The sequence below is a fragment of the Rhyacophila brunnea genome, unplaced genomic scaffold (assembly GCF_057557595.1).
Source record: "Rhyacophila brunnea isolate RB1 unplaced genomic scaffold, BYU_Rbru_1.0 scaffold_13, whole genome shotgun sequence".
Lineage (NCBI taxonomy): Eukaryota > Metazoa > Arthropoda > Insecta > Trichoptera > Rhyacophilidae > Rhyacophila > Rhyacophila brunnea.
The window spans coordinates 20498240-20510764 of record NW_028232785.1 but is presented as its reverse complement, the minus strand read 5'-3'; the positions used below and the strand labels follow the sequence as shown (position 1 = coordinate 20510764).

The 12525-nt window shown below is 42.6% G+C and overlaps 1 protein-coding gene across 2 annotated transcripts in view; it reads right to left on the bottom strand.

Moving 5' to 3' along the window:
- The window catches only part of LOC147076873 (uncharacterized), a 51097-nt gene that overhangs the window by 5306 nt on the left and 33266 nt on the right, over positions 1-12525 (bottom strand). Inside the window, exons 25-39 of one of the 2 annotated variants that reach the window (XM_085940547.1) lie at positions 11867-12111; positions 11091-11337; positions 10624-10876; positions 10160-10292; positions 9929-10070; positions 8839-9101; positions 8300-8642; positions 7745-7920; positions 6529-7216; positions 5605-5798; positions 4729-5052; positions 3751-3862; positions 1997-3024; positions 1363-1464; positions 41-1022 (exon numbers count right to left, since the gene is read on the bottom strand). In XM_085940547.1, the coding sequence (XP_085796673.1) occupies positions 41-1022; positions 1363-1464; positions 1997-3024; positions 3751-3862; positions 4729-5052; positions 5605-5798; positions 6529-7216; positions 7745-7920; positions 8300-8642; positions 8839-9101; positions 9929-10070; positions 10160-10292; positions 10624-10876; positions 11091-11337; positions 11867-12111 (5232 nt within the window). Of the gene's footprint in view, positions 1-36; positions 1023-1362; positions 1465-1996; positions 3025-3750; positions 3863-4728; positions 5053-5604; positions 5799-6528; positions 7217-7744; positions 7921-8299; positions 8643-8838; positions 9102-9928; positions 10071-10159; positions 10293-10623; positions 10877-11090; positions 11338-11866; positions 12112-12525 lie in introns of both variants that reach the window. The other variant, XM_085940549.1, reaches the window with a different exon arrangement.

Sequence of the window (12525 nt, the reverse complement as noted above, 5' to 3'; positions counted from 1 at the left end):
AAAAAAAAAACCAAAATATAAAGTGTTGTACATTACCAACCTCCGAAATAGTCTCCCGAGTTTCTCGCGACGCCGTTGAACGGCACCCGCTGGCTTCCGATGGCCCCCAGAGACGAGCAGCCCGACCCAGAATCGGCATACTGCGACCCGTACGAGTTGAAACCTGACGAATTACTCTGCTGCTCAAAGCCAAACCCGTACGAGCCGTCAGAACCCATCCGCGACTGGAAACCTTCGTGATTTATCGGCAGACGAGTATTACTAAACCCGCCCATATTATAACCCATGTTCGGCAGTTGATTAAACGCCATGTTGCTATTTTCTTGCAGTATATTGTGCGGAATCAGTTCCTGGTTGAACTGCGGTTGCTCCTGCATTGCGATGGGGTTTCGTGTAGTCGTCAAATTCAGCGGCTGCTCAAACGTGTCGTCAATAATATTCGAATACTGATTGATATTGTTGTATAACATTGTTTGCGGAGGCGGAACGTGCTGACTATTCACGCCCATGTGAAGATGATGCATCCTACTCGGCGACATCCTTACAGCATTGTTCTCCGCTGTCATATTACTCTCGGCGACGACTGTGTTATTTAAAGTATTCACACTAGAATCGGCCGGAGAATTGCTACTTGAATTACTGACGGAATCGTAAACAGAACTGTTCCCGCTCAGTAACCCTGACGATGAAGAAGAATGCGATGAGACAACGTTCTGAGTGTGACAGCCGATTGCGACATTTCTAGCGTCATTGTTCGGTGTCTGCTGCTGTTGCGGGGTCCTCGCGGCGAATCTGCTGCCGTATTGCGAGAAGAAATTGGCATTCGGGGCGGCAGGGTATTCGGAGTAGGGCCCCCACGTTTTGTGAGGTCCGTAAGACATCGGCCTATAGTGTTGTGACTGATTATTCATCTGCTGCTGTAACTGTTGATGGTGATTCGGGTCTGACACGAGGCTGATTTCGACAACGTTGTTATTCGGCGTCGCCGATTGCTGAGGATGGTGACAATTGGTGGAAGAATCCTGGAAAAGGAAAAAGACATGCTCGTTAGTTTTATATAATTTAGTCTCTTTTCCCAGTTTACAAAGAGAAATTAAAGGTTTGAACTCAGAAGTAATTAATATAACATCTCATGAAATGTTGATCTGCAATAATTTATGTTTTAACGACCGAGTTTCAAAATAAATCAAAAAACAAAATAGCCCATCAATAGTTAAATATTACTACGATATAGTATGTATAAAAAAACGAGACGATTACTGCTTTTATTTGTGGTGTGGTCGGCGTAGGTGCTATTTATTATAAGCCCACAGACATAATCATAGCAATCCAATCTGTTTGGGATTAAAAATAATGACTCACCGATCTGTACAAAAATGGCGCCTGCCTGGCCTGCTCTTCCTTCTCCTTCCGCACAGACTCTGACTCCTGGCACGGCCAACCCGTCGGCTTGTCAGGGAAACACTGCAAAATTGCAATAAATTACGGATGAAGATATTACAAGCACAGAAAGGTGCACGATGGCCATACTCTGCGAAGACTACAAAAAAGAATTTTATAAATTCATCATAGTTGTGGTAAATGGCAAAAGGCTGAAAGAGTCGCCCTGCGAGTGGATAATCACTGGATAAATACTACCAACTAGTCACTGACTAGTTCTCAACCATCTAATTCAACTCAAGTTAACCTTGTTTATGTCAGAACATCAACCGACAAGCGTTAAAACTACTGCAGTATGCCACACCATGACAATAGACTCAATCACTATGCGCAATGCTATGTGATCACGAGTGGCAATCATACGTGAAACATTGTTTATGAGCGAAATACGAATTAGAAATTTTGACCGATAAATCTATATCCGCAAAATTGAGGTTTTACTGTAATAATCATTACTAAATTTGATTCATAGAGGGTGTCTGGAGTTTTTTGTGAAACAGTTATATAATAATATAGAAAATTAATGCTACCAAAGAGTTCTATTAACCAATCTCACCTGCTCATCACGTCCAACGTTGGCCGGCTGGAACAGCCCCGATCCGAACATCTTGTCGGAGATATCGTTGGACGCCCCCGCGCCCCCAAACGGCCGATAAAGTCCCTGATGCCCGGATGAACACGTAACATTCTTAAACGCCTCTGTCAGATTTCCGATAACCGTATTATCAACGGAATTATCCATCTTCCTGACTCCCAACGGTGTACCGATGGGCTCGGGTATACCTTGGTGCACTTCATTCATCCGAATAGCATTATTTTTACTATTCGATCCGGTATCTAAGGAATTATAACTTCTAGAGCTTCCGATTGGATTTTGTACATTTTCGTTGCTAAATTTATTGTTGTAATTAGCGCTATTCGAGTGTGCGTTGACTGCATTAGAATCCGCGTCTTCCGATTCCTGTTTAAACAGAGAATAACCGCGGTCCTTATTCGGCATGAAATTTAAATTGACAGAATCAACTACGCTCTTTGGAGGCACGTTATTTTCAACGCGCTTCTGTTCACTACTCGCGTAATTATTGCTAGTCTGCTGCACCGCTACCGTAGGCTGTTCAATTATACTCTGCTGCTCCATGACGCTCCTGGCGTGTACCATAGACATCAACGGATTACGAATAGTGTACATCCCATTACTTGTCGGAGTGATCGTCGCCTGTCCCGGATTAGAACTCGGAGGCATGGGGATCGGGTCCGGAATCCTTCGAGTATTATTTATACTGTCGTTCAAATTCATGATAGGACCCGGGTGGAACATCGGATTGCGTAACGTCACCATTTTTGTCGGCGGATTGTTCACACTATTGCTATTGGGCGCTGGGTTGGTGTTATTGGTAACGTTCGTCGTGATGTGTGTGCTACTGCTCGTAGTGCTCAGATTCGGAGGCTGCGTCGGCCGCTTGTAACGTCTCTTAGATTTCTTCTGTCGGGATCCGACCGGTCTCTGCTGGGAGGGGTCCATGTTAGCATTCGGATGCGGCGGCAACGTGTTCAAGACGGGTTGCTGTTGCTGGTTGTTTTTATCTGCAAAGAAAGACGTAAAGGCAATAAGTATACTGAATTCAAAACCTTGGTCTGTCTGCTTGACCCAAAGATATTAAAAAAAAAACCTTATTTGAATATCTGAGTCTCATATATCACCCATGATAACTTCAAGTAGACTGATATACACAAAGATATTGAAAAGCTCCTTCATAGAGTGGAGCCTAAATGTATCCAATTGAAGCAAAAAAAGCACCACTGGTTCAGAAATGAAATTAGCTACTTCGCATTTCAGGTTCATTTGCAGGAGTAGTTCACTAACTAGTGTTATGACATTTATTTGTCAATTTGCAGAGCGTATAAAAAAACAATCGTCATGATGAGCAGATAAGCAGCCAATAATACTTCACTTCGGTTTTTTTTTCTTTTATTTTGTTAACTGTCAATTCATGGTTGAACTGCATTGTATTGTTGTTTTTATTTAATAAAACGCAATTTTTTTATAGTACTTATTCCACTTTTAATAAAGTGGAATAAGTACTATAAAAAAAATAGCGTTTTATTAAATAAAAACAACAATACTACACTTCGGCATTATTATTTAGTTGAAAAATCATGTTAAACTTATGTAAAACTGGTAAGTAAGTAGTAAAAAGTAAGCTGGCTTTTACATTTTCACTACTCAATTCATATGGAACAGTGATGCGGTCGATCAAAATACATCCCACAAAGGACGCGCTGGACACGCGTTCAGTGTTTATTGTTTACCTCTGTCGGCTTGAAGTCTTGTGGTGTCGACCATTATGACGGCAGGGGGGGCAACCACGGGGGGCGTAGGCCTGTTCACTGCAGGCACGGCAGACGTGAGTTTCACGGAAGGCTGTTGAAAGAATAAACAGTGTTATAATACACAATTCAAATTATTCGTAAATGATAGAGATACAGTAGCTCGTAGGCCGTGAAATGCTGTACGAATAACAGTGCGTATTAGTACATAAAGTGACTGTCTATTCTACATCTTTGTAAACAAGTACAGAATCAGCGGAAGGGCATTTCATTCAAAAATAGAATAGAAAAAAGAATATAGATTAATTGAGGCGTCTAATTACAAAAAGCGACAAGTCCACAATTCAATATTTTCGGGAAACAACGTTTTTATGTTTCAAGCATCAATTATTTGTTTTAATGTGAGATTATTTTTTCCATTGTATTCTATGTCGTAATTAGAACCAAATGGCAATTTGTTTCAGCCGATAAACTCTTAAATGTAATAAATATAGGCAAAATAAAATTGGACGTAGCGCTATATGTAGCTCACTTTTTAATTTACTCCGCATAAGGCACATATTTCCGTGGCACTGTCATGAGTTTACCAGATGCTACAGCATGGGAGACGCCCTTTTCAATATTGAACGTTCCCTTATCGGTTGACTTAAGCACGCGCGAAATCAACCAAACTTTAAATGAAACACGGACTTGGCGCTTTTTGTAATAAATCGAGACTTAAAATATTTTTTTTCGTAGGGTTATGTCGCGTTTTGGAATTTATAGATCAATACATATTGTGCAAAATTATACAAATACGTGCGTATTTTTTTCTCGATTTTGACCAAATGTGGACTTATCGCTTTTTGGAATTAGATGCCTCAACTATATTTTCATATTTTTTGACTTCGAAGGATTTCTTGGGAGGACTTGGATAATTATACAAATATATAACGTAGTCAAGTTGTAGAAGCAACTTACGATGGCAGACTTGGCAGTGTTGGGATTGGGCGCGCTCTTGGCGGGATCAACCCACGTGAGAGTGATGCCGGGCGGCAGTTTGAGATCAGCGACCTGCACCCCGGAGCGCAGCTGCTCCATGATGCTGCACGAGGCCGGACCCTCGTTGTCCAGCATGTGCGGCGGCGGCTGATGGTGTTGCTGGTGGTTGTTGGGATTGTGGTTCTGCATGGCGTTGGGAGGGAGAAGCGGAGGCGGGCCATGCTGGTAGTGACTCGGCGGAGGCTGCTGCATATTCACCTGCTGGGCCGTCTGATGTCGCAGCGTCTGTTGCGCAGCATTATTCTGGAATTGAATCAACGAAATAATATTAGGATACCTTGCTTGTATGTAAAATAATCTGAAATTATTTTGGTTGAAATTGTCTATTGTCTTTAACCAGTGATAGTCAAATTATGATTCTACAAAGCACCCGGGGCTCCGTGGTACAGGTTTTCAAGAACTGTTTATTTTTGCATGAACAATGGACTGTACTACAAAGAGTATTATAAAATTTTAGTATTACAGCACCTGATGGTATTTCTGAAACACTTGTTGTAGCACAGGAAAATATTTACATGTGCTCTTTGCGTATTGACATGTCATAGCAGATATTCTATCTCTGGCGCTAATGAGAGGAATTAAAAACTTTCTTTTCTGTTTCTCCTCGTCACAACTTCTGAATTAGAAACAATAATCGTACTCAGCTTCCGCAAAGGTTTAGACATTTTAATGTTAATAAAATTCCACGCAATATCAAACACACACTGAATTAAATATCCCACATTTGTCCTCACTATACCACACCCAGTAGGGTAAGCCGGTTCCCATTCATCTTGTTATCTTATGATAGCATACCTTGTTGGAAGCGATCTCAATAGTGGTATCGGCGTTGAGTCGGATCCTCTCACCCAGCACAGCGAGGGGTTTGTTGGAGGCGGGCTGCTTCCACTGGGTCTGCTGCTGCTGCCCCGAGTACTGCTGCTGATGATGTTGATTCTTGTTGCCGGCGACTGGAGCCTGCTGTTGCTGCGTGTTGCCGCCCTTCTTGCCTGAAACGGAAAAGAACATTCATATGAGATGGCCAAAAACATGAATAACTAAAATAGACAGAGCTATATTATAGACTTCTCGTATTGTATAAAACGTTAAATCTATTGTACAGTGAGTTGGGAACGTATTATAATGGTATTATTCACACAGGCAATACCTTTCCATATGGCAACTATAAATAACACTACACACCAGAGTGATATTCCAATATTCCATAGTAAAATTATAATTCTGTACATTAAAACGTTGAAAAATTGTATATCTCTGGTCTCAAAATCTCTGGGGAGCGCATTAACTAGCCTTGCACCTATCGCAAACGGTGACTGATAAACCTGACACAATGAAACAGTTCTGATCCAGACGAGGTCATGGCTGCAAAATAGAAAATTGACAGGGCATATAAATTCTAATTCTTCAGGACATCAGGATTGTAAAGCATCGTCGTAAAGCCATTGTTTGCGTGTGTTACTAGAAGATTCAATAGACTCAGATATAGTTTATCTATGCGTATGTGAAGCTTAAATAAGTTCAATACTTAGAGACAGATGACTCTGTTGGTATTTTTTTACCTTTGAAATATCTTTAGATTATTAAAATCTACCTTTCTTATGAAGGTAAGCGCCACCACTACTAAAAACAACACCGTGACGTATAGCCCAGAATACAGATATCGCACTATGCAAACAAACGCATAAAACATCCCGATTAAACCAAACAAACAACACTCACCGGTAACTGCATTGTTGCCAACATGCTGCTGCGTCTGCATGTTACCAGCCTTCTGAGCGCCCTTAACAACTTTGTTCCCGACGGAGCCCCTCTGCAAAACTCCCTCCACCTTCGCGATGGGCTTTGTCTGAGCGATCGGCACATTGTTCCCCTTGGTGACCACTCCCTTCTTCTGATCCTTCAGACTCAATGAGCTGAAATTACCCAAGACATCGGCGACGTCTCCTGCCTTTTTCTTGACACCGCCAACAGATTCCGATACATTATCTTCAGCCTTATTCTTACCGCCACCTTTAACACTTTTATTAACGCTAGGTTTATCACTGACGACGGCACTGGCAGACTTAGCTTTAACTAATGGAGTATTTTTATTAATCTTTTTATTGTTGCAATCATCGTCTTTAGTATTTGTTTTGCTATTAATAGTCTGTTTATTATTTTTGCCTTTCTTCACAGCGTTTTCGTTGATAATGGCCGCCGCCTTCAATGCGAGCTCTTCTTCCTCTTCTTTTTGCTGCTGCAGAAGTAGCGCAGCCTGTTTTCTGCGCTGTTTCTTCGTCAGCTGATCCGGCTGTCCGATATCAGAGCACAAGGATGATGAAGAGTCTCGCGTGATGGGTGCGGAGGTAGGTTTTTTACCGACAGGCGCCGGTTGCTGATTGGTTGGTTGGGTAATCTGCGGTTTCTTCTGGAACGATTAACAATCGGATTATTTGAGAATTATAGCCAATAACTGAGGATTAAATGAATTATTTACACAGAGTGGAAGTTGTCTCAACACATTTTTATTTTTATGAAAAGTGAATGTTGAACATTTGCCCAACCTATTAGGTCCATACTCTGGGTCAAAACAACATTTGAATTTTCCAGATCAGGGATTCAAGCCTGGGACACACGACATTAAAGCCTGACACGATACCGCTCGACCATCGTGGGGATATGAATACAAGTGATATATAAATAAAAATAGTAGTTGTTTCTAAAGATCATTGTGCGTAGTTAAGTTTTGTGATTACAATTTCGAATCAGGGGCTAGTATAATTAATACTGATTTAAAGACCTCGGGTGTCCTACAGTAAAGGGTAGCGGCTCTGGGTAGACCTGGATGGAGGTAGATGCTGGAGAAGGCGCAGACACACATAGGGTTGTAGTGCCAGGAAGAAGTTTGAATTTTATTTGAATTAGAATGAACTCACGTGAAGCTTGCCCTACTGACCTTGTCTGTTGTTTTTTTATTCTTGGACTGCGACAAGGCGTTGATCTGGGCGAGGGTTGACTCCCAGCTGGGCGCCGACGCCTTCTTCTGCTGAGGTTGCGGCTTGTTCTGCTGCTGTTGTTGCGCCTGCGTCTGAGCCTGTTGCTGGTCGGCCGGCATATTATCAGAGCTGTATTCTGTAAAAGAAACTCGGTTGTGTAAATACAACCTCACAAAGAAGAGAGACAGCAATCATGTTATGCCAAGTGTTGAAAACAGATGCTTGCCTATTTTACAATTCGACCGATAAGTTTTAATGTTTTTGATTCATTGGAGCGAAAGATGATGTAAAGCTCCTTCTATAGAGATGGAGCCTAAATGTATGGAATTGAAGCAAAAAAAACGGACCACTGGTCCACTGATTTAAGTTAGCTACGAATGACTACACATTGCAGGTTCATTTGCAATGAACTTCACACTACTGCTATGACATTTATCTGCCAATCTTTTATACATTTGTTTATTTGACTGCGGACAGGTATATGTAGTAGATGTGTAATTATTAGAATCACTTACGGAACATCCCCATGTACTGATACGGCGACTGTTCGTACCCTCCGGCAGTGATAGTGACCCCTGGTTCATCTCTGTCTGGCAGCATAACCCTTTTGATGGTTACCATCCCGTTGTTGTTGGCCTGGCCGGGTTGAGAAGCTCCATTATCCGTCTGCCGTGGCTGCTGTTGACCGTTACCCAACTGTTGCAGTTGTTGCTGGCTGTTTGCGTGCTGTTGCTGTAACTGTTGCTGCTGTAACTGCTGGTGTTGCTGCAGCATCGCGTGCTCGTTGGCCAAGAGACGGATGTCCGCCTGCCCGTTGTAGTTGGGGATTAACGTCGTAGTGGGTTGGGGTTGTTGCTCCTGTAACGACAAGGAAAACACAAGACTTTAAAATATATAACCATCATGGGACAAGACCAAGGGAGATGGCACAACCCTTAATTTATGCTTTGAGTCATGTAAGTGTCAACTGTTATTGAGTCCTTAATATTTCATAGACGTCTTATAAATCCTCAAGAAGTTAAACAGTTCATATGTAAGTCAGTTTGAAACTCACCTTGTTAGTGGCTCCATCGGGCGGCGCGATCGGCTGCGCTGTGAGCTTCTGATTCTTCTTCTTCTTTGCAGGCAGCTTATCGTCCTGGCCGACGGTGGGCACTAGCCTTTCGATGGCCATCTCGGTGCGCCGCAGTTTCTCCCGCATGGAGGTGACACTGTCTTCGGCACGCGTGGCAACTGCCCTCGTGGCCTTGGCGCACGCTTCCAGCGCTGACTCGCTCGCTGTCGACAGCTGACCGGGATTGCCCTGCTTCTTCTTGCCTGAAGATGGCATGTACAATAATTAGCAAATTGAACCCTTCTTCTACAGACAAGGAGTCTTCATAGTAGTCATGAGAAATGAGTCACTTTAACTTAAATAGGAGACTTTGCATTAATTACATCTATTGATTAATTCTGACTAAAGACGTCGAACAAAACCTTGTATAGAGAAATAATGATGAAATATTATGGAGACAGAGAATTAACTATCTCAGGGTATGAAACATCAAAAGTAGCATTTGTTAATAGCGGATCTGACAGCTGCGTCAATTACATAGATGCCAGTAACTGCAGTTTCAAGTTTAGAAGTGATTATTCAGCTAGGTATTTTTTCCGACCTATACGCAGTGTAAAAGAAAACTGCCATTCTTGATAGTATTGACTACAGTGGTGATGGGTGGAGGTAGGCTGTTAAGATTCAACATAAATAGTGCATTTTCAGTGATTCTTCAGCGTTTTTAATAAGGAAACCGCAGGCTCCATCTGGCGGAAGGGTTTCTTCAAACATCTTTGGTTCTGCCCTATTCAGACATTTGAGTCAAATCCCCTCAATCCGTGAATTTTCCTCATAAGTAAATATGATTCTAATCCATAGTCATATATTTAGTTAAGATTTCATAAACGTCCTTGTCGTCAACAGCCATTGTATCATGCCGGCATTGAGTGGAACACAGAAAACAACACAAATTCAGTCGCTACCAACTCTGTGCACATCAGTGTATTAAATTGCATTATTTTTTTAATGTAAATTAAGTCAGTTACCGTCGCCTAAGTTTATACATGGGAGTGAGCTAATAGAAAATGTAATCGAAAATGTTTAGATTTACCTTTGCTGCCCTGCGGTTTCCTCCGTGAAGCAATCTCCTTATCAAACTTGATGGCCTCCTTCCGCAGGTACTTGGCCTCGCCTAATTTTTGCAGAATGTCCTGACGAAGGTTTTCCCGGTCCGTCACCAGCTTCTCGATCATCTGAACAAAGGCAACCGATAAATCACCAATTAAATAATTTTAGAATACATGGCACTGGTAAAATGGATATACGATTTATCGTGCGTTACCTTCTTGGCTCTCTGTCTGGCTTTCTTGGCCTGCTTTTTGACCTTGTCCACGGCTCTTCCGGGCCCCTCGATGAACTCCACGAGCATGTTCAAGTCCCTCGTGTCTTCCAAGAGGACAGTATCCGCAGAGCACCTTAGATATATTCAAAACAGACGATTAACGAAAAAATCAGTTTAAAACCAAAACGGCAAAATGATTTACGAACGGATTAAACAAACAGCTCATTTGAGGCATATTGCAACCCAGATAAAATAATGCTCTCAGGGAGATAGTATGGAGAAGTTCACATGGATTTAAGACTTGAAAGAAACTCGCGGCAATGTTCTATGTGACTAGGTAATGCATTTCTTGTAGGCTATTAATAATTAAAAAAGAAATTGGGTAACTTCTGTGATCACGGGATGAAAAAGTTCGAAAACCACCGCTATAGATGATACATTTACAATATGCGGTTAATTCATACCCAGAGCAGATGGAAGATGTAGAATACGCTGAAGTATCCCGGCTAGTAGAGGCGGTTCTGGAGTGAGAGTAAATGGAGAGGACGGCTGCAAGGCTATCAGTGAGGCCAGCAGACAGGTCCACATTAGAAGCGTTGTTGTTATTGCCAGCAGCGCCGCTTTCTGCCGCGGTGGCGTAAGTCACAGCCTGCGATACAGCCGCGGCCGATGCCTGCTGCATTTTATTTTGGGCAGTGGCGGACGCCTTCGCGGGACCTGAAACCGTTCCATTTGTTTGATAAGCAGGTGGATATTTTGTATTCAATATGTGACCGCGTTATGTATTTGGACCTAAAAGATTGGTCTATTTGACACAATTTGAAACATTATGAGTGTGGTTGAACAAAATTGCAAGTAACGAAAATAATTACATGTCATTAAAAATCTACAGCCTCGTCTTCGATAATAATAGCATTTGAAACTCTCTAACCTTTCCCTTTGACGGTAGTGACCTCTGGCAGTCTCGACCTCCCGGCGGTTGCACTATTACTGTTACCAGCTGGCACCGGCTTCTTATTGGTGACTACCTGCGGCGCGGCAGCATTAGCTTTGTACAGCCGCGCCCCCTGCGGCTGGGTCGCAGGGCTGGGGCTGGGGCTCGCACTGTTCGCCGAAGACGTCTGATTGGATGACGAGGTCGAGTTCGATTTAGCTGCCTTCGCCCCCGCCTTGGATTTCTATAATATAAATGTAATTTTTCCATTATCAACTCTGCAAAATGATAATTAGCATAAGCATTCGTAGGTCAAAACTGTGGCTACTGTCTCTTTCACACAGAGCCTCTCAGTTGCACAGTCGTTTATGTGATTATTTAGGACAATGCTGCAGAAACTTCATTGTCGACCATTGTTGCTTTATCTCAAGTCACGTGTACGCACACAATACATTGGCCTCACTTGCCTGGCACCGATGTAAGGTCATACATTGCCCAGCAAAAAAAAATTCGAATAGCTTTTGAGAAGGACCCTAGCCAAGACAGGGAATGCGTCCGTTTAAATTGTAAGGTAGGCTCGTTATGATTGTCAACATCCCAAAGATCCATGAAACTATTTATATGGCACTCGGGCCCTTACGAGGACGTACCAATACATATAATTACGCCTAATTATCCCGCCTAATTCTTGTGTACGAGAATTGGTATCGTATGAATGTGTTATTATATAATTCCGTTACTTTACATCAAATATAAGCAAGTAAAACAATCACCTCCGCCTGCATAGCTTTGGTGTCTGCCAACAGAGCGAGCCCCTTCTCGTAGAGGGTCGGCGTGTTGGGATGCTGTTGCGCCTGGGCTCCATTGTTGTTGGTGGTGTTGGTGCTACTGCTTGTGCTACTCGTCCGACTGCTGTTGTTGGATGTCTCCGATGTAGTGGGCGTGACTGTTTTCGACTTCGCCGCCGGCTTGCCCTCGTTCGGTTTTGCTTTCGGGTGCACCGGCATCGTGGTGAATCCTCAAAATTGAAAAAGATACATTTTATTTCCGGACGGTCGCAGTATTCCACAGTGAGACATTTTGACGGGAGCCTGTACTGAAGTATTATAGTTATGTCATCTCATATGCATAAAGCATAATAATTAATACTGGTGTGTATTAGTTATTAATAATTTAAATCTCATTACATTATACAGGGGGAGGTAAAGGGCAGAAGCTAAGCAACTTCCATAAATGGCTCAATGTCAAAGGCATCTGGATCTGGTATTATAGGTCCAGTTTAGGGAGGTGTATTACAAGTTGGTTGCCAACCTTCGATGGAACACGGCACCAAAAGAATTACGTAAAGGCACGGATATGGTTCATAAGAAATCTTAAAAAAAACATGTCATGACACACGGCATCCGAGATGGACGCGCTACCAATACTGCAT